Source organism: Clarias gariepinus, chromosome 14, assembly GCF_024256425.1.
Source record: "Clarias gariepinus isolate MV-2021 ecotype Netherlands chromosome 14, CGAR_prim_01v2, whole genome shotgun sequence".
NCBI lineage: Eukaryota > Metazoa > Chordata > Actinopteri > Siluriformes > Clariidae > Clarias > Clarias gariepinus.
In genome coordinates this window covers 18,933,237-18,960,027 of record NC_071113.1, presented here as the reverse complement: position 1 = coordinate 18,960,027, position 26,791 = coordinate 18,933,237, and the positions used below count along the sequence as shown (strand labels likewise).

The following is a 26,791-nucleotide window of genomic DNA, read 5'->3' as shown; positions in this document are numbered from 1 at the left end:
GGGTGCTGAAGCCTATATCAGTAGATTTAAGAATGCAATCAATCGCATGTGCACACATGCAGGAACACTAAATAGACTAATCTGCATCTCTTTGGGTGAAATGGACCCTCGACCCTGGAGTTGCAAGGCGACGACGATCTATTGCATGTTACATATGGCTTGGACAAGATTGGACAGTCTAAAATGTGAATTTTTCGTGATCTATAGATTGGTCATTTTTTGCAAGAACATGAAACTACCATCAAAAGAAAAAGTTTGCAATATTTTATGCGTACTGTATCTTTTTTTCCCATCTTAAAGCAACATTGGAACTCATGATACATACAGTACTGCTTTCTTTACTGTCTAACTGTTTTGTATTTTTCAATGCATTTACATTTAAAATACAAAACAATGTTTATTGTACTATGCAAATTTTCCATATAATTAATATTCACCACGTCTAGAGTAAAGATTATGACCAGTTTTTCACTCTGAACTATCACTAATAACCTCATACAGTATACCTTGCATCAGTGTTGCTATCGAAAGTAATTTATTGTGCTACATACTGTACGTCTGTGGTGTAAATATGTAAAAGGGAACTTATTTTTACACATCATTTTCATAAAATAAAATTAGCATTCCATAGGCATCCTAAAAACACTTAAAATACAAATTAAAAAAAATGTAAGCCTCCCCCCCCAAAAAAAAAAATGCATTTATAGATCATAAAGTATTAAATTATCTACTTTACACTTATTTACAGTCTAATTTGCAATATGTTTTAAAGGATTAAAATTAGGGATATAAATCTTCTATTCCAAAAATAAAAAGACCCAGGCAAAAATTTTATTAGTGATGATTCTTTATTTGGACTAAATAAATACTTGACAAAGATACACAAAAACATCAATAACAGAATGAATAACAATGCCACATTCGTGCACTAATAAATCATCGGAAAAGGCATCCAATTCGTCATAGACTTGTAGAGAAGTCTCAGATTATCTTCAGAGATTTGCTCTCTGACTGAGCTGCCTTTCGTATTTTTTTTTTCTTTATTTCTTTAACTTAAGCAGGGAAGGCATCAGGGCTCATTCTTATGACAGGTACTTTAGGCTAATACAGAATAAAACCCTTCATTCTAACACCACATGGGGAAAAGGGAAATACTTTGAGTTTTGGGTAAACTGTGGACCTAGCCACAGAGAAAACATACATATTGCACTATTAGTGATTATCTACCAATGCTGCTGATTAAATGCTGAGACATTGTAGAAACACGTACATCATGTAACTGTATCTAAGAAAAGAAGGAATGTTGGTGTAATCCATTTAAAGTTAAACACAAAACATAGCAAGATTTTACTTATTTGCCTGCATTATACAGATACGCACAGAAGCTGCATTCGACTTTAGAGAATACAGTAATATTAGAGAAGGGTATCTGGAATGAAGAAATGGTGTGTTTTCCCATCAGTCAGTTAAGCCTTTACTGTCTTGCTTTCAGTTAACCTGTGCATACAATACAAACTTTCACATTTAAAATGTAAAAATTGCATTTTGCACTTTCAGTCATCTTTTTCTGCAATAATGGCTCCAAATCTGATGTGAAATACACATTTCGCCCCTTATATACCCAGCAAATACATGTACATGACTGTTGCAAACAAGACATTAACACCAGGGTTAAGATGACGGCAGGCAAATAGAGTTAATAATGACAACTGGAACATTAGTATCTTGATTTAGAATCACTGTGTATATTTAAATGTATGAACATATCTGCACTATTGGGTTTATGATGAGGATTTGGCTACATGGTAATTATGAACTTATAAGTGCTGATTAGATGGATTCTGAAGTCACTGTACCACTTTTGCAGACCATTAAAAGCTGTTTAGATTTTGCACTAGTATCTAGGCACTATTAAATGTCACAATATTCATTTTAAAACAAAGTGACACTTAAAATTATTTTCTCAATACACAATAAAGTATAAGAAATGCTGGAGATCAGCACATGACTAATAAAATGTTTTCAGAACAAAAAAAAAACAAAACAATTGGGATCAGGATAGGATATGTATTCTGCTTTAAAGGCCAAATACTTTCTGCTTTCTCTCATGCAGGATAGAGTATGATTAAGGCAGACTGCATTATGGATGGTCAGTGAAAAAATAAGGAGAAAGGAAAGAAAAGGAAAAAAAAACAGCTTGGAATACAGTGATTGAGTTTAACCCTCTCTGATGCTAAGCCGTGGCTCTGCCAGCGAGCTGTGCATGATGCTTGTGATGGACTCAACTCCTGCCCCCTGCAGGAAGCTACGATGGTCCCCATCGATCACATGAACCGAAATCTTCCCATCACACACCTGCACACAATCAATGCATATTGTATATTCCATTTTTCCTATGTCTATTATAATTCAAATTATTATATACAAGGGGTTAGCTAATACTCGCCTCATGCAGTTTGTAGTCAGCTCCCAGTCTGTTTCCGTACTCACTGCTGGATTTGGCCCTAAGCAGGGTGATGTTGCCGTGGTATTTGGTAGATGGGGTGTAGCCGTCAGCAGCCTTCAGTTTGTAATAGAACGAGGAGGCGGCAAAGTAAAGGGAGTCACGATTTATGCCCTTATGACTGGATGTGATCAGATCCACTGCGTGGTTCACTCGAGCCTCCAGATCTTTCAAAGGCAGCAACATCTCCAAGAGCTATAAATGTGAAAGGGGATTATATTGAGTTTAGACACGGAGTAATGTAACTTGTTAGAACAAAAGTGGTCTGTGCTGAAATTTAACTGAGCTCACTAGCCGAACTCAATTTTGTTGTACAGTAATGTGTAAAAGTCTTGAGCCACCACTCATTTCGTCATATTAAATGTAATGAAATTAATATTAGCAATTCAATTAAAGAAATTGGAACAAATGTTTTACTGTCACAGGCTGCAGAGTGCCTAAACATAACAATAATAATACATTCAAATTTGAAGCAAATCTCAAAGTGCTACAAATTATTTCAAACGAAAAGCTCTGACAAAAACACCAGTTTTATGACCAGATTTAAAATCTGATTTAAACATACCAAGTGGGCGTTAAATAACAACGTCAGCAGCAACTCCATTTCCCGTTACATCTGTTCTAACCACTCAGCATTCAGCATCACCAGTATACAAATCACCGGCCTGATTGATCATGTGTCATCATCTGCACCTGTTTCTCACTGATTCATTCCTTAAGTTAGATGTTTGTTCATTTTTTATGCTTGAATGATTCATAAGTCACTATGTGGCTTACCAACCAAACAAAATTCCCCTGAAACTGCTCAGGTTCAGGCACTGGACTGAGAATTAGGAGCCAGGAAACGTCCTTCAGGAAGCATGGAGAACTAATCCTTAAGATTTTAATAACAAAAACAAGAAAATCTGGCTCTTTGGAAGCAAAATATGACAAAATGGGATGGCTCAAGACTTTTGCACGGTACAGTGTAGCCTTCTGACCGACTGCGGAGTTTTCAGATAAGTATTCTGTGGGTGTTTTGATAAATCTGATCCAAAGAAGCAAGAATTTTAGGTCCAAGTAATGGAAGTATTTAACCTTTTGAGCATTTAAAAAAACGGCATGTGGACCACCATCAATGGATATAATCAGCGAATGCAATTCAAGCTGTAATAACTAATTTTTATATAACAACTTGTAGCATGATCTAGCCAAAGAGCTTGGCTTAATGATAAAAAAATAATCTAACTATGAAATGTCTTTTTTTTTTAAAGCATGGCATTCACTCTGCGAGACAATTCAGCCTGAACAGAAGAGAACAGATCTTGGAGGAAGCCAGACTTATAGTTTTGCACATACAAAGCAAAGGGATGAAAGGAGGAAAAGCCTGAAGGCAAACTTCCTGTCGCGGTTTACCTTGTTGTACTCAATGCTGGTGAACTGTTGGATAAAAGCACAAAGCGCCTCAGTCTCAGCCTCAGACTCGTTTCCAGGGGTCAGCTTGGCTCTGTAGCTCTATTAATGAAAGGAAAAAGGTACACAGCAAATAAACAATGCATCATGTGTGTTTAAGGAAGAATATCTACTGAAGACTTGCTCCCACCTGTGTATATGCTGCCACATAAGAATGGGAGCCGTCAAAAAGGAAGAGGTATTCCACAGGGCATTGCGCTTCCTGCAGCTGAGAACACATCTCAAAAGCCACACAGGCACCAAAGGAGTAGCCGGCGATGCGGTACGGCCCCTCTGGCTGTGTCTGCCTCACACACTGCACGTAATATTTAGCCAGGTTCTGAATACTGTCCAACGGTGCAGCTATAAGAGATAGAAGTTACTGTAATTATACAAGTAGTAGCATAAACTGGTGTCGAATTGTCCATCAGTTTATCTAATCTATTTTAATTTTACCTATTATTTCTTTTTTTAAAAAATGGTTGATAAACTTTAGGCACCACTGGTATATGTTTACTAAAAGCATTGATGTTTAACTCAATTTAAAGTGGGTGTCCATGCACATAATCTAAAGGACCTTGTATTTGCTCATGAACAAACGGCCCATGTTCCCCTCCATAGAGAACAACGGTACATGTACTCAAAAGGTGCCAATAATCAGTATTTAGCACTGATTTTCTCATAAAACTCTACATTGGCTCTATACAAGTAACTATGTACAGGCACAAGGTGTTTTGCTGTTTTCAAGAATAATGCTGCTGAGGAGTGTTTATCCGCTTGGAGACGAGACGATTACCTTTGGTGCACTGCAGGCCGTAGCATGGCATGCTGAGTTTGGCAGTGAGACTGCGGAAGGCAGCAGCAGAGCCCTCGATGGGGTGAATGAGGAAAAGTGGCTTTTCTGCACTCTCCACCTCATTCAAAAGTGTCACTGTGGGACCCTCCGGATTTACCAGCATCCCGTTGAGATCAGAATCCAGCAAAGCCTGAGCTCCTGGATGCTTCCCCTCAGATGGCTTAGCTGCTAAAAATACATGGAAATGAAAAAGGCTTAGCTTCTATGCCTCTCTTTCTAAAAGCCCCACCGGAGCACATGGAGCATGTGCATGCTTACCCTCAGAGTCTGCTGATGTGTTGGACATCTCACGCAGTTTGTTGATGGTAAGCTGTCGGATATCTCTCATCGCCATGACAATGTCGTAGTCTCTCTCTAGCGTCTGCCTCACCTCCACGCCCATCAGGGAGTCGAGACCCAGGTCAGCCAATGAAGCATCAGGATTCAGGTTGCTTACATCACGCACACCTAGGGCAAGAGCAAGCTCACAAGTTGAACCGTTTGGTTTATCCCCCTCAATGGTTTATATTTTTTTAAGTAAAGGCATGAAAAACAAACCCACCTAGAATGTGAGCCACCGTTTCCACCAGGTCCTTCTGCCCGCTGCCGTCTCCCTTTGCCACCTGCACCCTTTCTGCCAGCACGAAGCTGGACATGACGGCACGCTGCTGGGACAGGAAGCGATCCAGTACCTCCAGACAGGAGGCCATACGCTGGGGCAACGTGCCACCAATCACAGCATCGTTCCCTCCCATGGTCTCTAAGACCACACCCACATCACCAATAGCACCCCACTGGACAGCCAGGCCTGGCAGATTGTCATGATGACGCTGCTCGCACACTCGTTCCATGGTGGAGTTGGCGAAGCCATAGTTGCTCTGACCAGCATTACCACGGCCACAGCTGACCGAGGAGAAAACCACAAAGTGCTGCAGCTCGGGGCACTTCTGCCTAGTCACTCTGTGGATGCGATCCAAATCAGTAATATTAACAGAAACTCATGACAAGTTTTAAGAACAACATTTAAAAGTAATCATTAGCTACCACAATCCTACCTGTCTAAGTGGAGTGTCCCATCATATTTAGGCTTGTTGACGGCAATAAACTGTTCAGGTGTCAGATTCTCAAGCATGCCATCTTGTAAAACCTGTAGATGCAGGATATGAATATAAATAGCAAGCTGACCATCCTGTTCCTTATAAAAAAAAAAATTTTTAAACTGAAAAAGATGCAGATACAGATTAGAAATATAAAAGATTACCATTGCAAGATGGAAGATGCCTCCAACAGGGCCTAACTGGCAGGCTTCAGTGATGAGACGCTCCGTCCCTTTCAATGTGCTAACATCACTCGTGGACACGTGCACCTCGATGCCCATGGCTTGCCACTCTCGCACACGCTTGGCCTGGTAACCTGTTTTAAAAGGCATATCATGTTACAATATGTCCACCCTAAAGCCAAATTGATCTCAGCAGCAGGTATTTGTAACATATGAAAGACTATAATTGTTCAGAAGACTTACCGTTGCGAATGCCAGAGCGAGATGTGAGCACAAGCTTCCGAGCTCCTCTCTCAGTGAGCCAGTGAGCCAGCTCCAGTCCAAAGCCTCCCAATCCTCCTGTGATGATGTAGGAGTGTGAAGCCGGACAGAAAGTGCGGCATATAGCAGGTAGTGCGAGAGGAGCAGCTGTACTCTCACCGCTACCTCCTTCCACACGCACCTGAGGAAGAAACAAGCAGGTCTTTTTTGAGTCTTTGAAACTAAAAAAATATGAAAAATAAATAAATAAAATATTCATAATGCATGATTATTAGAAGCTGGATCTCAACCCGGTCCAATCCACAGACATCAGACTGAGATTATCGGACGCGTGTCAGCTTGATGTAGCACTCACCTGCAGCAGCACTTTGCCGATGTGTTTGCCCTGAGCCATGTAGCGGAAAGCATCCTCAACCTGATTTCTTTTAAAAACAGTGGTGCGCAGAGGCTGCACCACTCCCTCTGCAATGCCCCTCTTTAACAGCGAGGACACCTCTTCCCACTCGCGGTTTCCCTCCTCAAACAGAGCGTCCAACAGAATCCCGTGGAAGGCTACATTCTTGAGGAAAAGAGCCATGCCTGTGGCAGGAGCACAAATCAAGCTCAGAAAAACAAAGCTCATCACCTACTAGCTGCTCAGTGAAACAAATGGACATCAACTGCGAATCAGAATTCAGGGGTAGCTCAGTGGTTAAGGCATTGGACTATCGTTTGAAAGGGCCCAGGTTCAAATACCACAATCACCAAGTTGCCTCTGTTGGGCCCTTAACCCTCAACTGCTCAGATGTATAATAAGATAAAAAATATAAGTCGCTCTGGATGAGGGCATCTGCCAAATGTAAAAATGTACACAAAATGGGATCCACACACCCACAAGTGACAATCATGAAGAACCAGGGGGGCTATAAGTGTTTTCATTTTGAGAAATGTAAAAGCTGCAGTGATTAACTGCCACTAGAGAGAGTATAAAGTAGTTAATAGTTAGTATCTATCCAACTGAGTTGAAACAAATTGTTTAAATCAAAAGCTCAACAGTTTAACATGCAGAAACAGTTTGCATCACATTAACTACATTTTATCGTTTTTTGTTCAAACTGCAGCTTTATTCAAGTTGACATTAACTGACCTTTTTACTTGCAAAGTTACAGTGTATTAGAAATAAGTCTGGAGTTAAAAGGGTCTAACTCATTAATTCTCAGTACCACTTATCCTTTACAGGGTCAAGTGAGACCTGGAGCGAGGGACTCAGGTAGTGAGCTGGGGTACACTCTGGACTGGGTGCCAATACATCGCAGGGCACACAAAAATACATACTCACACTACGGGCAACCCGGGAAATGAAAATGCTTTCAAATCCTGTGCAAACTGTGGCTGCCACATCTCTGACGGTGAGTGTTCTTGTAATGTGACTTGGAGAACTCACCCAGAGGTGTGTTGTTTGAGAGATCATATTTGCCGATCTCCAGGAAGCGTCCGTGCCTGGCTAGACAGCGCAAGCTGGCCTGCAGCTTCTCCTCAGCCAAGGAGTTCAGAACCACATCAACTCCTGTGTTCATAAAGACAAACAGTATCCATTATTCACATGTCTAATGTTTCATTTAATTATTTTTTTAACAAATATGACAGAGTTGATTTCTAATTTATCATGTCTTTATGAAGGTTCTGACCTTTGCCATGTGTGTGCTTCAGCACATGTTGCTCAAAAGAAGCATCTCTTGAATTAGCAAATGATTCTGCGCTGAGCTCTGGGAACCGTTCCTGCAGGTAGACCCGCTTCTCTTTGGAACCTGCCAAAAATCCCAGATGTCAGAACCGATTTATTTCTGCCATGCAAGTTTTTTTCACCCTGCCACGTTTGTTATAAAAGCACTCACCCACAGTAGTAAAGACTCTGCAGTTCATGCTGAGTGCGATCGCAATAGCGGCCTGGCCCACTCCTCCAGAGCCCGAGTGGATGAGTACGCTCTCACCAGACCTCAGTTGCCCACGCACCACCATGGAGTAATACGCTGTAGCGTAGACCACGGGTACTGATGCAGCCTGCTCCAATGTCCTACACACACACACACACACACACACACACGTTGAGTTACACCGCTCTCATATTTGGGGCTTATTGAATATCTTTCTGCATTTTCAAAAGCTTTTTGCAGTGTGTGATTGTCTCACCAGTTGGACGGGACATCCCAAAGAAATCGTTTGTCTGCATCTACACAGGTAGCCAGACCTTTAGCGGGCAGGAGACCCATCACACGGCGCCCACGAGGGTCCCGGCCGGAGAATTCCATTCCCAGCATGCATTGCTGGAGTGCTATGTCTCCTGTACAAAGATAGGAAAAGGCGCTCTGAGTGCTAGGTGTTCTTGACAAACCAATTATATTTATGGTGTACCCAATTCTTGTGAAAAATTGTGGATTATATTTTATATATACGTTTGCAGCAATTTTTAAAATTTATATCCAGAACTGTTATTCTTGTAAAGCTGCTTTGTGATCATGTCATTGTTTAAAGAACTATACAAATTGAATTATTTAATAAAATGTGCAAACAACCCCTGTTCATGTCCACTAGAGCTCTTCTGAAGTAAGGAAACAGAGACGTTAGCTACCTGGGATAGCGTCTGGGGGCAGTTTGCCTGTGGCCAGCATGATGTCTCGGAAGTTGAGGGAGGCATAGTAGACGGTGCAAAGCTGCACGTTAGGATTGGAAGGAACAAAGTGGCGCAGAGGAGACGCGATCCAGCGTAGTGAGGACAGATCACCACGAGTCAGGACGTTGACGTAGGCCTGCTCAGTCAGCTCCTCGTTCAAATCTACAACACAGACAAAAACACCTGGTAAAGCACATGATGGAGTAGTGACTGGGTTTTATGTCAGAAGACATTGCTGATATTGTATGTCACACCTTGTGTAAGCAGCTGGTGTCTGAACACCCCCCACTGTCCATCCCGGTACACATTCATGCTCAGGTCCCTCTGCAGAACTCCCTGCATGTCCTTTTCGGGAAGCTGGAGAGAAGGAGTTGCTGAGGACTTCTTCAGGTTGGATACGAATGCACACCTGCAGTGAGAATGCAGATGAGGATCAGACCACTCAAAACCACCCATTATCTTTTAGTAAAAACACTGATTACATGCAATACAGATGAATATAACTAACCGAATGCGGTTGCCTCCAGGCTCCTGTCTCAGGCAGTTGACCATCCCTACCACCCCGTTATGGCCTTGAGTGGCTGTCAGCCATATTGGATTATCTGAAATCTCTGCCAACAAGCTCTGTTGGGGGGAAAAAAAAGGTTTAAGTTAGACTGAAAAAATCATGACTGAGATGTACAACATGTAGCTCTTCAGATTACAAGAAACCTTGCACAGAAATGTTAGTTTTGTAGAAAAGTAATTGTATAGAGAATTGGGATGGTTTGTAATTTTCAAATACAGTTGAACCTCGGATTGCGAGTAATGCGGTTTGTGAGTGTTCCGCAAGACGAGCAAAGATTTTTAATAAATTTTGACTTGGAAAACGAACAAGTTTTGGTTTACGAGCACAGAGTATCATGCATCACACATCTTGTTTTTGACGCCGAGTGTCACGTGATCACAACTGAGCCAATGGTTTTTCTCTCTCTTGCGCTGCGGAATGGTGGGTAATAGTCTGTCCTGCTGAGTCTTAGTGTGCGTCTCTTACATAGTATAAAATCAACATCCGTGCACGCGTGTGCTGTTTACTATAACACTGTGACCATGTGTGTATGCGTAAAACATACTGTATTTTATTTTGTGTCTGTATGCGTGTGTGTAGAGCGCGCATGTAAAACAAAATTAAGTCTCATTAGAGAGGTTAAAAATCCATATTCTCTCTCTTTATCAGCCTGCTGTTTGTGTCTGTGTGCGTGCATGTCATTGGACACCATGCCCCAGACAGAATTTCTATATGTAGAAAGACGTCTGATCTTTAGCTACTAAAGCATTTTTGACCAGGATTTCTTGTCCTTTAAATATTAACATGCCTGTTTTCAGAATTATTAGGTTTTCCCACCTTTAACTGGAAACAATGTAAACAGACACTGCAAGACAAATCAATCTCACCTTCAGGGTCTCTACCCATTTGTAATCAGTGGAGTCCACAGACAGTGTAACAGGCTGCTTTTCAGGAGTTTTCCTTCTTCCGAGGAAGAGAACTGAGCCATAGAAAGATTTCTTCACCATGACCATGTTAAGAGCGAGCTTATCGAACAGCTTCTCCCATTCCGCCTGTCCACAAACACACATTACAGGTTACATGGCATGCTTTTCAATAGCGTTTGACCATTACATTGCACATGAGATTTAACATACAAAAAACACACACCTGAGTAAGGAGACTGGTCTGATTGTCCAGAGACGTGAGAAAGGACACCGTCTCACCCAGAGTGTCTCCCTTCAGCAAGGTGTGTATCAAAACAAAGCCACCCTCCCTGGCAGCTGATGTTAGGTTTTCTATTAGAGCTGATGGGTTTGAAATGGGCCCTGGGACGCAGTTACACACCACTAGGTCAGCGCCCCCTAGGTTGCCTGTGGCTGTGCTTTGCTGAGGATCCCACTGAGCAACTGAGACCCCCTGCTCCTCCAGAGAGCTCTGCTTGGTCGAGAGTAGCTCTGCGCTCACATCAGAAGCTGTGTAGTCTAGACGCAACATGGGCTGAATGTTGAGGATGCTGACGGCCCGGGAAAACACACGGCCATCGCTGGAGAGAGCCTGAAGCCAGAAGAGTACAGAAGGAAATTATGGGAAGCATATTGCTGTAATATGAATGAATTTATAGGTTTTATGCAGAAATTTAACCTAGAACTTCATGAGGAAAGATATTTCCTTATTTCTTTAAATCACAATTAAGCTGAACAGGTAATATGGGAAAGTAAACATTTTACCGTACCTCAAGAACTTTGAGTTTGCCAGGAGTGGAGTTCTCCAAGGCTGTGTCGAGGCAGTGACGCAGAGCATGCGAGTCTAGCAAGCCATTAAGAAGGGGATCCTGCAGCAGACATTCCCTCTCCTTCTGCACTGTCTGCTCCAGTTCCGAGTGCAGATTCCCATTAAGCTCCAGACCACAGAGTACCGACAGCAGCCGTAACAGGCCACTCTCTTTCTCTGCGTCAATCAGCTGAGCATCTTGTACACCCTCCAACCCCGGGATGGATATTTTTACTCCCTGCCTGGCCAACTTTCTCTGAAGATGGTTAATCAGTCCTATAGAAAAGACGCATGCACATGAAGACTTTTAAAAGGTCAATGAATAATAACAGATGACATGAACTTTACTGCATAGCAGATAATGAATGAGGAAAGTTTTTTTTATTGTATTTTATATTAAACAAACTTGCCTTTGCTTTGTCTCAGCTGCTCTGATAGTTTCTCACTGGATATCAGCCACTCGGGTTCGACCAGGGGCACAAAGACAAACTCCTCCAGAGTGGGTGGAGTCTGTTGCTGTACGCGACGAGGTGCCACGGTGGCATGGAGGCCACAGATCTGAACCCCACCAGCTGTTATGTTGTCCAGGCAGCGGTTCACATGGACATCAATGGCTAAATTGTAAAGGAATATAAATTGTTATATCTTTACCATTGATTGTAAATAAATATATAAAGTAAAAAACGTTAGTGCACTATTCATTCTATGCGTCTTTTGAGTAAAAACATGTGACAAACATATATCCCTTATTTGTACTGCCAATACAATACTTAGTACCCCACAATACTAAATAGCTTGTAGATCCATCACTAGGTAATTGTTTCCTCTGTGACTTTATCAGTCTCACATGTTATTTTGGTCTATTCTTCATTGCAGCATTGCTTCAGTTTATTAAGGCTTTTGTCCATTCGCTTATGCACAGCCCTGTTAGGATCCAGCCACAGCATTTCAACTGGGTTAAAGTCTGGACCTAGGACATTCCAAAACCTTAATTTTTTCTTTTTTAGACATTTTGATATAGACTTAATGGTGTGGTTCTGATCATTGTCCTGCTGCATGACCTGATTTCCACCAGGTTTTAGCTGTCAGACAGATGGTCTCAAATTTGCCTCTAGAAAGGTCTGTCATACAGAGAAGTTCACAGTCAACTTATTGACTGCAAGGTGCGCAGATCCTTTGGCTGCAAAACAAGCCCAAACTCATCACCCCTCCACAGCTGTGCTTGATGATGGTCATGAAGCATTTCTGCCATGTTCTGCCATACAACTCCACATCTATTCATAGGATATTGTTCCAGAAGTCCTGCAGTTCGTTTTGCAAAACTTTGCCGTGCTTCATTTTAAAAAGAAGAGGTTTTCTCCTGGCAACCCTTCCAAGCAAACCATAGTCGATCATTCTTTTTCAAATTCACGGACTTTGACATTTAACAAGCTCAATGAAGCCTGAAGGGTCGGAGAGGTAGTTCTTGTTTTTTTTGTTGTATTTTTTTGTATTTCTCTGAGCATTGCACTGTCTGACCCTGGGGACGTTTCCTCCTGGGAAGACTGGCAACTGTTTGTATGCTTTCCACTTGAATAAACTTTATTACTGCAGAATGTTGAACTGCACATTAGTTTGAAAATGGTTTTATAAATATTGTTGCTGCACATCAATCTAGAGAGCGTTCTCTAGATTGATGTGCAGCAACAATTGCTTCTCTAAGACCATTGCTTATGTCTTTCTCTTTGCATTGTGTTAACACACACCTCCAGACCAAAACTTTCGCACACCTACTAATCATCAATTAGTATTTTGTCTGAGGTTGTATTGTTTTTAGAATGTTATTACACAGAAAACATAGAAATAAAGTACTAAATTTTACACGACAGTACCACAATAGTTCTATTTGTAATACCCATTGCACCTCCTGTACATACTGCAAGACATCCAAATCTCTGTACATTTCATCCCTATAGCTGTACATCTTCATTGGTAACTTATTGTAAGCATGCTAGACACTAATAGCACTGCTTTAGCTTTGTTCCTGTACTTTGCACAATGACAAAGTTGAATCTAATCTAAGAAAATCAGAAACAACACACGCTGTTCTTTAGTTTATATGTTTCATCACACACATGCAGCTGTGAAATAGATACCTCGATTTGTTTGTTTGGATTTGGATTTATTGCCATATCAGCTTCTCAGGCTATTTCATGGCAAGATTCACAAAACCAATATTAAGCTGATTTATTATGTTATAATGTAAGTGATTAGTGAGAAAGTTAAAAGGATATAATAATAATAGATCACATAATAGCATGGTCTTGGTCAGAAGAACAAGGTTTTACATTTGGTTCTTCATCCTTTAATAAATAAGCATAGGTAATATTTGTGTGGCCTATACAGCACCTTGTATATACTACCTGGTCGTGTCTTGATTCGAATGGGTGATAACTTCTTTTTAGATTTTTTTTTTTTTAGATTTTTCCAATTTTCTCCCCTAATTTAGTCGTGTCCAATTCCTCCTCGTCACTAGGGGGCTCCCACATTAAGGCTACTACTACCACTCAGCCGGGAGGGCTGAAGACTATCACGTGTTTCCTCCGAACCGCGTGACGTCAGCCGACCGCATCTTTTCGAACTGCTTGCTCACGCACCATTAGGGGCGGAGTAACACACTCGGAGAAAAGCACTAGCCGCACCTTCCGCGTGCGCGAGCTCACAGACGCCCCTGATTGGCTGTAGAGCCGTAATTAATGTGGAAGCATGAATACCTCTCATCCCACCCCCTGAGAGAGCTCGGCCAATCAGCTCTCTCTAGACCTCCGGCTGTAAGAGGAAAACAGCATCACCCAGGGTTCGAACCAGCGACCTCCGGATGATAGGGCGAGCACTTTACCACTGCGCCACTCGGATAACTTCTTTTTCCTGCCACTAAGTTTATTTCAAATAATTTGTTGTTTTTGTACTGTTCCCATTCTGTTTGCCATTTATTTGATATATATTGATTTATCAGTGGTTTAAAGTCAGAGGATGGAATTTGGCATACGCTAATTGTTTCTGTAAGAGCTTGTCCTGCTGCCATGTCAGCTTGTTCATTTCCCATTACTCCACTATGTCTTGGAATCCAGGAGAGGTCAATATTGTGATGGTTCTTCTGTAATTGGTTTGCCTTGATTAATATATCAGTGATTATTGGGTGATTTGTTTTCATAGATTCCAAGGCTTGTAGACAGGATTTTGATTCTGTGAATACTAAGGTGTTTAGTTCCCTTTCTTTTTCAATATGTTGAGATAGATATCTCGAAAAAACAAAAGTGCACCAAGGATGTTTATCATGTTTACCTTTCATATTCTCAGAGTAATCCTGAACTCTTTTCTCATGTAACGTTGGATCCACACATACAGACCGGATACGTGTTGGGAGGCGCAGACTACGCCCAGGCAGGCCCACCACAATCATCTGCAGCATGGTGTCCAGAAACGTCACCCAGTTCCCGGTCCACTGCAGCTTCCCGTGGTCACCTAGAAACCCAGAAAAATAATCAGGCTGGAATTCTCATGAGTATGCAAGAAGTTATTCACAACAGTTTTATACAGTTCTCACCATAGTGCTATAGAAAACCAGTCTGCATATATTTACCAGCATTATTGGACTCCAAAATGCCTTGGAAAGTTTTGCCATAATCATATCCACGAAGACGCAGCTCTTTGTAGATGTCTCCAGATTGCAGGCGCAGTTTCGGTTCCTCTGGCTCTGTGGTCACAGGTTCAGCCATCTGAGAGTGAAAAGAATCCAAAGCTGCTTCTTCCAACATGCTCACTTTACCTGGAGGTGTCAGGGATTTTAGAGAGGTGAACACACACACACACACACACACATAGTAGGTAAGGATATTTAAACACAGGTAATCCACATGATATTTGGCTAAGTGGGTCATTATTTACCACTGACTGTCAGGTTGCCATTCTCAGACACCTCAAAGCGATTGGTGGCGGGCATAAGACGAACCTCTAACTGGACCGATCCTGTGATGTAATGCAGAACAACATTACTGATTTGCATAGACTGCATTTTCTTTTCTTTGAAACCTTTTTTTTTTTATTAAAATTTGTTGTAAGACAAAGGTTAAACATAGATAATATACTGTCAGTGAGACAGCTGTAAGTAGCCATGATTTATGATACAGAACTTAGTTTTGTTTTCAAAATGAACAATTAAAGTTTATTGAAAACAAAAAATGTATGATTTAGAAAAGATGCATTATAGTACAATCAAGCAGATTATGATTTTATTTTAAGACACCAACATAATTTCTCTGGCAGCGATATAATTCAAACAGATGCTATTCTGATCAATGAATGATGTCATTAACCACCAAGTTATTGCCTCATGTACAGGAAACTGGCCATTCCTGCACCACTGAAAACTACTCACCAGTCTTAGGTAGAATCGTGGCTCTATGGATGGTGACGTCCTCAAAAGTAACTGGGGTTTGTTCCATGACTGTGCCTAAACTTCTCATAAGTGTCCTCCATGCCAACACCAGGTAACCCGTTGCTGGATACAAGACCCGTCCATCAATGCAGTGGCCAAGCATGTAGTAGTCTGGAGATTCAGGGTTAATATCTGCAAGATTGAAAATTCATTTAGAACTACCTTCACTGCATCAGTAGAAATTGACTATTGGACTTTTAATTAAAAAAAATTCAAAAGAAAAAAGAAACGAAAACACACAACACCCCTACCAATGTTGTACACAGTAGCCGAGGTGGAGCCTCCAGATCCTGCTGGGAAATCCTCCACCTTGGGCACATCCCAGCTCTGAGAGTGGTCCCATTGAATAAGCGGCGAGATGAGGGGGGTTCCCAAAGGAACAGGGTACTCCACAGCTGGATACAACCGCTTACTGTCCACATTAATACTACAAAACAAAACATGAGCAAGAAGAATTTAAGCAAGGTTATAACACTCACGTTTTACTTTTGTTTTCAATATAAGCAAATATAAGCACTGACCCATTCATGTAGATCTTTCCTATGTGAGAAAGGAAGAACTCCAGGTTGTTGGCGTGCCCCCTCTTACTCAAGGGCAAAATGGAACAAGTGGGCTTTAGGCTGCGCTTTAGAATGGCCTGGAGAGGGAGTTGGAGTATGTTTAATGCCTTAAAAAAGAAATGTTGCCCCTAAGAGGTCATTACATGCTATAACACTGACCTGCAGAAGAGCATGTGGCGCTATCTCCACCACCACAGCATTGTCAGGAATGAGGCTCAGGCCCTCCTGGAAGAGTACAGGGCTCACCAGGTTGTTTACATGGTATTCAGCTGAGGAGTAGAGGGCTAGAGGGCTCTCCCAGTCTGACTGAGGGATGGACGTGCTGATCCAGCGGGGAGAGCGAGGATGTGGGGTTTTTATTACCTGAAACAGTGTACAGATAAATTATTAAGCACAGGTAAACACTAACTACAGAAATATAAACCCTGACATTTTTTTAAATAGTGAACTTTTGATTAAGGGAAGAAAAATAAAGAGATTTTAAGAGAGGGAAAAATAGCCCTAAGTATCAAATATAATGTTATTATATTATTTTGTCGTTTTGTGATTTCTTTAAACATTAAACCATTTTATCTTTAAAAAAAAAAAAAAAAGGTTATACATTTAAAGGTATTTCAAAGCACACAAGACAAAATCACTGACAAATTTTGGTCATAAAAGGCAACAGCTCATCTTAAATCAACCCATCAGCTGTGGAAATTAATGCTCCAGCCCACCTTCTGCAGGGCAGCCAGCAGAACAGGAGCGATAGAGGCCATGTAATAGGAATGGAACGCAACACCAGCACTGCGCACTTCTTTGGCAAACACACCATTCTCCTTAAGCTCAGCAACAAATTTGCTGACTGCGTCCTAAACACGGACACAAAAAAAATATAATAATAATTTAACCTGGTGAAGCCAACAACTTTTAAAATATGAAAATGCCTAGTAAGAGGTGTAGTGTACCTGTGGCCCTGAGATAGTGACCGTGTCCTCTGAATTGTGGCAAGCTGGCACCACCCCCTGTGGACACTGAGCCTTACACTCTTCCCAGGTCAGACCTGAGAACAAGTTTAAATTCAGTACCAGAAACTACCAGGATAATAAATTCCACTCTACACTAGACAGATAAGAGAGAAGAAAAAAATATATATCTTACCCACTGCTGCCATGCCTCCAGGTGGCAGGTTTGCTTCTTGGATGCATTTTCCTCTCCAGTAGGCAGCCAGTATTGCCTCAGTGTGGCTGAGGGAGCCATCAGCATAGCCACATGCCAGCTCTCCGACAGAATGACCCACGATGCCATTCGGCTGGAGGCCCATCTTTTGTAGCATGTCTATTTGTGCAATCTGGGGCAGGATGCATAATAATATAAAAGTTTTATCTTTCTGTGCATGTTGTAAATGCACACTGTATACACTGGAATAAAACAATGGTGCCACACACAAACACAATACTGCATTATAAAGGGATGAATAAAATGCAAATGCATGGCAACGTAAGACGAGGTTAAACCCTATCCAAGATTGTTCGGAATCTGGTGATATAACCCGAATATGAACGTCTCAGATGACAACACTTCAAGAATAATGAAATGTCTGGTTGATTCCCAGATACAGAATCAACCAGACATCAAATTTCATAGTGGCTATTGCAGAATAAGGAAAAGCACAGGTCGGGAATTGTGTGTGCGCGCGTCATCAAGGATCCCTGACCTGAATAGCTGCGAGGCCCACAAATGCATGGACTGTGTCCTCAAAGGTGTTTTCATCAGCCTCCATGAGCAGGCGTGACACACACAGCCCTGTGTCTTTCAAAGCAACGTCTGAGCGCTGGATGGACTCTCTGAACTCTTGCAGCTGCATTAGGCTACGGCCCATACCAGCCCATTGTGTACCCATACCTGGTAAAGTCAGAAAAACTCACATTAATTGTATACGTGCACATACTGTATGTATACATGTACAAACATGTTACAGTGGTATGTAACTTTGGATCAAGAACTGCAGAATCCTGACATGGAAATTCCTGTTTTGGGAGATTCTCAGCCATTATGGACTTACCAGAGCAGATATACCAGAGGGGCCTGGAGGAAGGTGCAGCCTGCTGCACCTCTCTAACTTCGTCTTGTGCTCCCAGCAGTGTGTATCCCCTGTAGGGCATGGCTGAGGTGGGAACAGCACACACCTCGCTAAGCAGGTCCAGGAAAGCTGAGTCATGCCCGTGTTCCTGGGCTTTATTCAGGAGGAAAGTAGCAGCTTCTTCAGTGCGCCCACATGCCTGCACAATCCTGGTTACAGATGCTGGTGAAACTGGAGGTTCCGGTTTGGGCCCTGGTGGACGCAGGATAATGTGTACATTCGAGCCTCCAAAGCCAAATGAGTTGATGCCTACAATGCCCCCACGCACGGGAACCGGTTCGGCCACCACGCGTACACGGTCGTCTAAAAGCGCTGGAATGTCTGGGTTGGGGGTGTTGAAGTGGATGTTGGGAGCCCATACACCATGTTCTAGAGACAAGAGCACCTGAGAAAACAGAAGAAAGAGTTAACCATGTACAAAGCTTGGTCTTGGTAAATGTACATATACACTGCACATGTATAACTTGTTGGGTAACTCACTTTTGCCAGAGCAGCAAGTCCCGAAGCAGGCTCAGGATGACCCATGTTGGATTTGGTGGAGCCTATAAGCAAAGGTTCACGCTTTGACTGACAGAACACGCTGACGATGCCGTTGACTTCTTGTGGGTCTCCAACCTAAGACAACAATTAAGTCAGGATTAGTACACATTTAAATACATTTGTGTTTCTGCATTCGTGTGTGTATCTGTATTCTGACCCACCTTGGTGCCAGTACCATGAGCCTCAATATATTCAACCTGCTCTGTGGAGATGTTGGCCTCCTGGTAGAGAGAGCGGACAAGGCGCTGTTGCATGTCCCCTGAAGGAAACGTCACACCTAGACAAAGGGTAAAGATGCCATTAATCACCTCTCGGAAAACCCTTTGAAGTTTAGGCACAATGAAAATGGACACAAAGTTAATGCTTTCCTTCACTTACTCTTGTGGGGAATACTGTTTACACTGTGTGTGTGTATTAAATTTGTTAAAAGTGTTCCTAGACCAATAATGATATGGTCCTCTGTGTGTGTCTTTAATACTAGAATGGCTATAATATTGTCCTGGATCAAGATAATATCATGTTTTTGTTGCCAGAGCAACACACAAAATGAGAATCGTTTACATAGACATTTAGATTAACCTTGATTAACCTACATGTGTGCATGTAAAAAAAAAAAAAGTAAGAAAAACATCCTTGATGTATTTTTTCTCTCTTCGTCTCAGCTTCTATACCACTTACACTGTGTACAGGGTGGCCTGAAGCCTATCCCAGGAGACTAGGAGCATGAAGTGGGGTCCAACCTGGACAGGGTGCCAATCCATTACAGACACCCCGATGGGCGGTAATCAAATCCCGACCATGAGGAGATACGAGGTCATGGTGCCAACCCCTATGCCACTTTTTTTGTCCTTTCTCTATTTTTGTATTGAGCAGGCCTTAATCAGACCAATTAAAATTGTCCTCTATAGTGACCTCATACAAGGAAACACCCTACCCCCAGCTTGGTGGTCAGCACTGCAGTTATTTAGCAATGCATGTCTCAGTAGAAGCTCATTTACATAGACAGTGAAATGAACAAAGAGTGAATAAGTGGACTTATTTCTATGTATGAAAAAGGAGGAGTATTATTTTATATAGAGCATTAACAAACACATTTGGGAACTCTGAGACCAAAAAGATGAAAGGTGAAAGATGAGACCTTTAAAATACCCGTCACTGTTAGCTTCGCTACTACCATTAATGTCACAATCAACAAAAGTCGTTGTACTTTTTGTCTAATGAACCAACAGCCACATCGTGCTATCTCCCATCATCCAGCCAGTTTCAGCATTACATTTAGAAACACTGGCAGGACACAAGTGTGCCACCAGGCACTGGGGGAAAGGTGATGGTCTGGAGGACCCAAGAGAATGAGATCACTCGTCGCCATTACAATAATCTGATGTTCGGCTGATTCGAATAAGACTGATTGCACTCTGTATAGTACCTTGTTCTTTATAACCATCTGTGTTGTTGCCAGCATTGAGCACAGTAGCATAGACTCTCTTAGCCAGGGATTTCTTAGTAAGAAGAACAGCCACAGCAGCTTCTGAGCGACAGTACCCATTTCCTGGGGGAAACAATACGATATGTTTTAAACTTTACAAATTTGATGCCTTTATATACTGTATATGTATAGTATCAAAATGTGTTGTTTACTCATTAAAAAAAAAAGCAGTAGAAATAATGTCAAAATCACCTGATGCATCAAAAGACTTGCAGGCTCCTTCAGGACTGAGCATGCCCAGTTTCATGAACTGCACCGAAGTGTTGGGTTTGAGCAACAAGTTAACTCCCCCAACAAGTGCTGCATTACACTGACCATGCCGAATAGCATTAAAGGCGTTCTCCAGAGCCAGGAGACTGGAAGAACATGCTGTGTCGATGGCTGTGCTGGGGCCTTAAAAAAAAAAAAAAAAAAAAACCCTGAGTCACTCAGTTAGCTTTAGCTAATATACCACACCATACAAGGAACAGCTCACAGTCAGGTGGTCACAGGTTATAAATAAAAAAATAACCACAAATCTGATTATTTTGCATCATGATTCACTTTAAATCTACATATTAAAATAACAATAATAATAATAATAATAATAATAAAGTAAGTCATTCAGCTGCTCCTAATGAGGGGTCTCCACAATGAAAATATTTAAATAGCACATTTATTCGGGCTTGGGAACGGCACTGCATTCAATGGCTGAGGTTTGGGCATTGGGTAGGAATCGAACCCTGGCCATATTATTATCATCATCATATATATTTTATGATTATTTATATATAATAATAATAATAATAATAATAATAATCATTATTAATTTATTACAATTAATCAGGTAATTTTGTATTGTATAAGCCTACGATACATACATCATAGAAAAAAGACCACTTTATGAACATTAATTTTTTTACATTCTAAATACAAAAAAAAACAGCTAAAAAGATTTATAATAAATAGACAAATAATAAATAAACATCAACTCAAGATTCAACCAAATTAACTGTTAAACAACTGATATAATTTTATACTTTATGATATAGAAATTGTATTTTGCCAGACAAAACAATGTATATGGTTAAACAACTAAATCTATAACTATTGCTTAATTTTATCTAAGCCCTGTGGGTCATTTTCAAATTCTAAATCTAAAAGAAACTCTTTATATGTTCTAGAGCTCAATTTTAAAAAACAAATTATTTGAATTATAGAAAACTAAAATGCAGCATACCATTGAAGTCAAAAAAGTAAGAAAGGCGATTGGCGAACATGGCGCGCTGACAGCCAGTCATGCTGTACCCCAGCAGCTCTTCTGGGTCTTTACTGAAGGCCTCTCCTGCCTCTGAACCACTCACACCAATGTAAACGCCAGTGTTAGTGCCACGCATGGATGTGGGGTTTATGCCTGCCAAGCACAATGACAGCAAACACGATAAATACACACTGCAAAGAACGCACGGCTAATGAACGAATACTAATCTGTCCAATTAAACATTGGACTAACTGCACAGACCATGAGGTTCTGGCACACTGACCTCCATCAACAATTGCCTCATATGATATCTCTAGCATAAGCCTCAGTTGTGGGTCCATGGTGTGTGCTTGTTTGGGATGCACACCAAAGAAGGCTGCGTCAAATCTGTCAATTTCTTTTAGTTTTCCATTTCTGCAAGGAAGACCATACAGACCTGGGGAGAGATAAAAATGCACAGAAAGAGAACATTCAACAAAATCATACATTTTTTGTTGTAAAAAGAAACCATCTCAGTCAGTCCTCAGCACACCAAGACAGATACTTTAGCACATGAATGTGAACCTTTGTTGGTTGCCCAGGAGAAAAAAAGAAGAAGAAGAAGAAAAAAAAAAGAAAGAACGAAGTGGATCTGTTGAGAAGAGGGCAAGAGTGCCAAGGCCAGTACAGGGAGAGCGTTGGAAGAGAGAGCAACAGGGTAAAGAAACCCGAGACCACAGGGCCATTCACTGAACAATTCATGTATAATTAGTTAATTAACTCAGAATTATGCATAGCAATGTAAAATACTTCCATTATATAAATATCGAATTCTGCAAGATACCTGGCTTCCACCGCCTGTCATCCTCTGTGACCATGTCAACTCCATTGAAAAGGTTCTCCCAGAATTCTTCCAAATTGTTAGACTCTGGAAGACGCCCAGAAATCCCTGCTATGACGATTTCTTCCATGTTCGTGTGAGAGTTTCTGTAGGGTCATCAAGAAAAAAAAAAGTTAAAGCAGTTAGACAACCAACATCCAATTAATAATTACAGTCTGTCAGGTTGGATTTTAACATTTGGTCTGACCTAGTTCCAACCACACATTCATTCAGGCTAAGAGACGCTCAAGAGGACACTGAGGGGGGGTATTGGGATAACGGATATAGGACTGAAGGCTTTGTTACGGGCAACAAATTCACTTTAATTCTGTCCATACACCAGTGATCAACAAAGCAGAAACCGGGGTGGGATCACTGCCTAGTACACGGTGCAAAGAGAGCAGCATTTGTAGGACAAAGTGCCCCTCTGTTCGGTTTCCACCAAAACCAGCACCAGGTCTCACAGAATGAGAATTCCATTACAAGCATACAAATGAATTCATACTTTTTTCCATATGAAAATACAGTATATGCTTGATTGCATTCAGAGTTTCATTAATGAATATATTCTATGGCTGTTAAACACTGACGTAGTAAACTGTTCCTGGAAATCACTGCTTACTTGTCATGAGATTACACTTTCTGCACTGTAGTTCCACTGTAGCAGAATACCAACTACATCAATAGTATTTAACTAAACAGGTTAAGCTACATACAATTCATTTTTTGCAATAAAAACTACCATGACTCAAAGGCAAGAGGCATCTTAGCTATTACAGTTTCATTATACAGTAGAACATATACACAAAAAAAACTGTGAAAACTCTTTCCTGGCTGCACTAATGTGTCTACTGTAGTCTCATAGCTGCACCTCGATCCAATGACTTGACTTAAGCTAAATCATTTACATTAATTTATGTAACTAGATAAAGAGGAACACTTATCTAATTCATGGATGCGTTTCATGTTCTTTTGTTCAAAATCTGTAATCTGCTCATGAGAAAATGGTGTATTCCTAATCATTGACATAAGATGTATTTATACGGCAAGTGTGGACATGCAACACTTGGCCATTGTGTGCATGTGTGTGCTATTGTAATATTAAAGAGGATTTCTGATGAGTCACCACGAACCCACTCACACGGTTTTCACAGTGTTATTTAGGAATGAACCAGGGTAAGACGTTTTCAGCTTCTGAGAGAAAGAAAGCTTTAGTGAATGATGTGCTTCTTGCTTAATTATGATGCTTTTTTCTTTCAGCACAACCAAATGCCTCAGCATGCAGACCAGAGCAGATTTAGAGTACCAAGTAAATGGAGTTAGAGAAAGAGGGACTGTAATCTGTCTGACCCAGATTCTAACGAAGCCTTTACATGTATGAAAGATTATCAGTCATTTATTAATTTGAATACATGAATAAACATCATCGACTCTTAAAAAAACCATCTCATGGTTTCGTACAGAACAAAGGTATTACGGGTCATTACAGTTCAATTAATAATTACTATGTTCAGCAGTGTATCAGCAACAATGGGTTAAAATTGTAACCAAATAAAATAAAATAAAAACCAAAAAAAAAAAAAAAAAAAAGTTCACAACTTTAACATCATAAAAATGTTTCTTTTGGCAAGGCATTAGAAAAATTTCAACTAGACATTTCTTTTCAGTTTGCAAAGAAAGAACTAATTGGTGATTGCTCATTTGCCACGAGATGCAGGATGCATACAAAAACACAGACCACTGAGAATATTCTGTTTTTCCCACGTCCATTTTTGCAGGTTTCCAACCAGTTCCCAAGATACCCTTCATGTCTTACACACTTCAGTGCACTACACAGCCACCTTCTCTTCAGGAATTAGATAAAATAAATGATATGTTACAGCAGGGAACTTTAAAAAGTGCAGGACAACTGGTATTTTAGTACCAGGTCTTGGGACTTGGGAAAGTGTGTTCTAGTTCAAGGGCAGCAAATCACGGACTGATCACACAATCATGAAATGATGGGGCACAATTAAACGTGTAAGCCAGACAAACAAGCTATAAACATCTGCAGATAAGAAACAGAAGCTGAGGTGATAATATTAAATGGCTTTCGCAGGAAGGGAGGGCTTGGCAGTACAGGGCCATGGGACTTATTCAATTGTACAGCAGTGCTGTCTAACACACTGGCAATACATTCCACACAGACAGTCTCATCTCATTCACCTACCGACAGCTTTATATGTTACCACATTATTCCAAATGAAACTAGAACCACTTGGTAAGAATTTAGAAATAATCTGTCACAGAGCAACATTGTAACAGGTACAAACACACACACACACACACACACACAACCAGGTTCTAATAAATGCTACATTAGGCCTTGATGTTGCACCATGGCCCTTTGTATATAAAGAAAACAGGCCTAAATGTGTTAAAATCGTTACAAAAATATTTGTTTCCTAAAACGTTCTACTTTTTTTTACTGGAAAGAAGGAGCATTTGAATTATTCAGTACTAAAACACTGAGTTAGCTATCCTAGCTGTTTCAGAGTATCCACTGTCAGGGCTGAATATTAAATGCTTCGCCACTTCCTGTACAAGTGCACTGCATAGGGAGTGACTTAACCGCTTCGGCGCGATACGGACTGCACACTAACTACAAAGTCATTTGGGATTACACCTAAAGCTAAAAGATGCGCGTTTTTCTTTACCCTGCGTGTATTTATCCTCCTCAAAGTGTAGATGTTACAGCTAGTAAAGTGTGCGTCAGATATGTTTATCAAAAGCTCGACTGGCCGTAAACAGCATTAAAAATGGAACCTATGTGAATATTTCCTGGTTGTAAAAAAAAAAAAAAAGCTAAACTGATTGCGACACAAGAATATCTGCACTTCCCATCATCATCATCATCATCAATACAATTACACAGCGGTCTAGCATCTATATAATTGTCGCTAAAAATGTAAGATTATCACAAGATCCACATTCAGTACTTACCAATAGTATGTGTTTAAAGTATTTCGGGATGGATGAGCAGCCGAGCTTGAGCTGACCTGTAATTCCTTTATCTCTGGATGAACCCTTTTTAATTGCCCTAAAATACACCCTCACTGCTTTGGTTGCGTTGCTCTGATGCCTGTTTCATTTAAATGTTTGCCATGTTGTAGAGACACGCCACATGGGCTGACAGTTGCCTCGGCATTCTGGTCCAATCAGAAGGGAGGCAGGACTCCGGAAGCCAATCACGGGGCAGATTTCCTAACGTTGATTCCTCCTAAAAACACGGGTTATTCGAGTTCACTTGAGTGATGAAAAGGCGAGTCTATACGCAACATCACGCACAGGTTTACTGCACACTGTATGCTATTTCCACACCCCAGAAGAGGTATATTAGAGCACTTTGTGAAATCGGGTCAGAATTGTTGCCAAGGTCTTATCAGGTATAGACAGGATCGATAACGCACTGTGTATGTTGATTCTGTATGACAATCAGTCTCTTTGCAAATATCCTAAAGCGACAGGTTGCATACTGTATGTAGGGAAATGATCAGTCAGATGATGGATTTGTATTTATATAAATAATAAAACTAAATTGATTTAAAATATCTCACATTGTTAATATTATAATTGCCTAGATCTAAATCACCATTTTCAGATCTACTTGTAGGTTTTTCCAAACCCGGTAATCTAGGATGTTGCACGTGTGCGGCGTTTACCGAGGTCCAATCAGGATGAATAAAAGGCGTGGCTCTGATATAGGGTGAGGTGATGACGGTCACGTGGGAGGAGTCTTCCTCCAGACCAGCGCAGACTGTGAGGTAATCAAGAGGGTGTGTCCTAAATAGGGGTCATTTCGGTTCAATCCATAGAAGATCTTCGTGTTTTACATACTGGTATGCCTCGTGAGTATATAATTTCAGACATTAACACTGGTGTAGGGCGCTACCTTCCAGCTACTCTATTTTAGATGAGAGATTTTTTTGAGCAGCTCTGTGTCATTACTGGTTGAGAAACAAAAATGTTCAAACATCATTGCTGTGGTCAGCATCTGACAGAGATAAAGTGCAAGAGCCCTTTAAAGGTAACCTCGAGAAGGCAGTGTGACTAATAAAGAAGCTAATGAGAAACGACAGTGTGCACCACACAACCATGTCAGTATTACTCCTGTCCACCACTCATATGATATCTGGTCACTAGTGGCCCTTTTCCAGTGGTAAGCAGGTTAAACAGGTGCTGACAAACTGCTACCTACTGAGCAACTCTC

The 26,791-nt window shown here is 41.1% G+C and overlaps 1 protein-coding gene across 2 annotated transcripts; it reads right to left on the bottom strand.

Moving 5' to 3' along the window:
* Positions 1-829: 829 nt before the first annotated feature.
* fasn (fatty acid synthase) lies at positions 830-25,693 on the bottom strand. Of its 2 annotated transcripts, none has more exons than XM_053511065.1 (42): positions 25,525-25,693; positions 22,507-22,649; positions 21,967-22,119; positions 21,663-21,836; positions 20,636-20,836; positions 20,384-20,506; positions 19,119-19,234; positions 18,898-19,032; positions 18,340-18,802; positions 17,992-18,179; positions 17,436-17,625; positions 17,243-17,337; positions 17,012-17,146; positions 16,455-16,658; positions 16,257-16,372; positions 15,987-16,162; positions 15,676-15,867; positions 15,186-15,266; positions 14,881-15,066; positions 14,583-14,762; positions 11,669-11,872; positions 11,221-11,534; positions 10,656-11,042; positions 10,394-10,558; positions 9,468-9,583; positions 9,214-9,368; positions 8,918-9,121; positions 8,479-8,629; positions 8,184-8,362; positions 7,977-8,096; positions 7,733-7,855; positions 6,665-6,888; positions 6,292-6,490; positions 6,031-6,182; positions 5,825-5,916; positions 5,332-5,729; positions 5,049-5,237; positions 4,731-4,958; positions 4,086-4,297; positions 3,899-3,997; positions 2,447-2,698; positions 830-2,355 (listed from the first exon to the last, which is right to left on the bottom strand). In XM_053511065.1, the coding sequence occupies exons 2-42, from the start codon at positions 22,631-22,633 to the stop codon at positions 2,218-2,220; spliced, it is 7,536 nt and encodes a 2,511-aa protein (XP_053367040.1). In that variant the 5' UTR covers positions 22,634-22,649; positions 25,525-25,693; the 3' UTR covers positions 830-2,217. The 2 variants fall into 2 exon arrangements, with proteins under 2 accessions (XP_053367040.1, XP_053367041.1); XM_053511066.1 differs by having other exon boundaries at positions 4,731-4,955.
* Between the last annotated feature and the right edge of the window lie 1,098 nt (positions 25,694-26,791).

Coding starts and splice junctions, on each gene's coding strand:
- fasn (XM_053511065.1), bottom strand. CDS start 22,633: ATGGAAGAAATCGTCATAGCAGGGATTTCTGGGCGTCTTCCAGAGTCT. Junction 18,180..18,339: donor CCTCTGGTATATCTGCTCTG/GTAAGTCCATAA, acceptor TGACTTTACCAG/GTATGGGTACACAATGGGCT. Junction 9,122..9,213: donor ACACCAGCTGCTTACACAAG/GTGTGACATACA, acceptor TCTGTGTTGTAG/ATTTGAACGAGGAGCTGACT.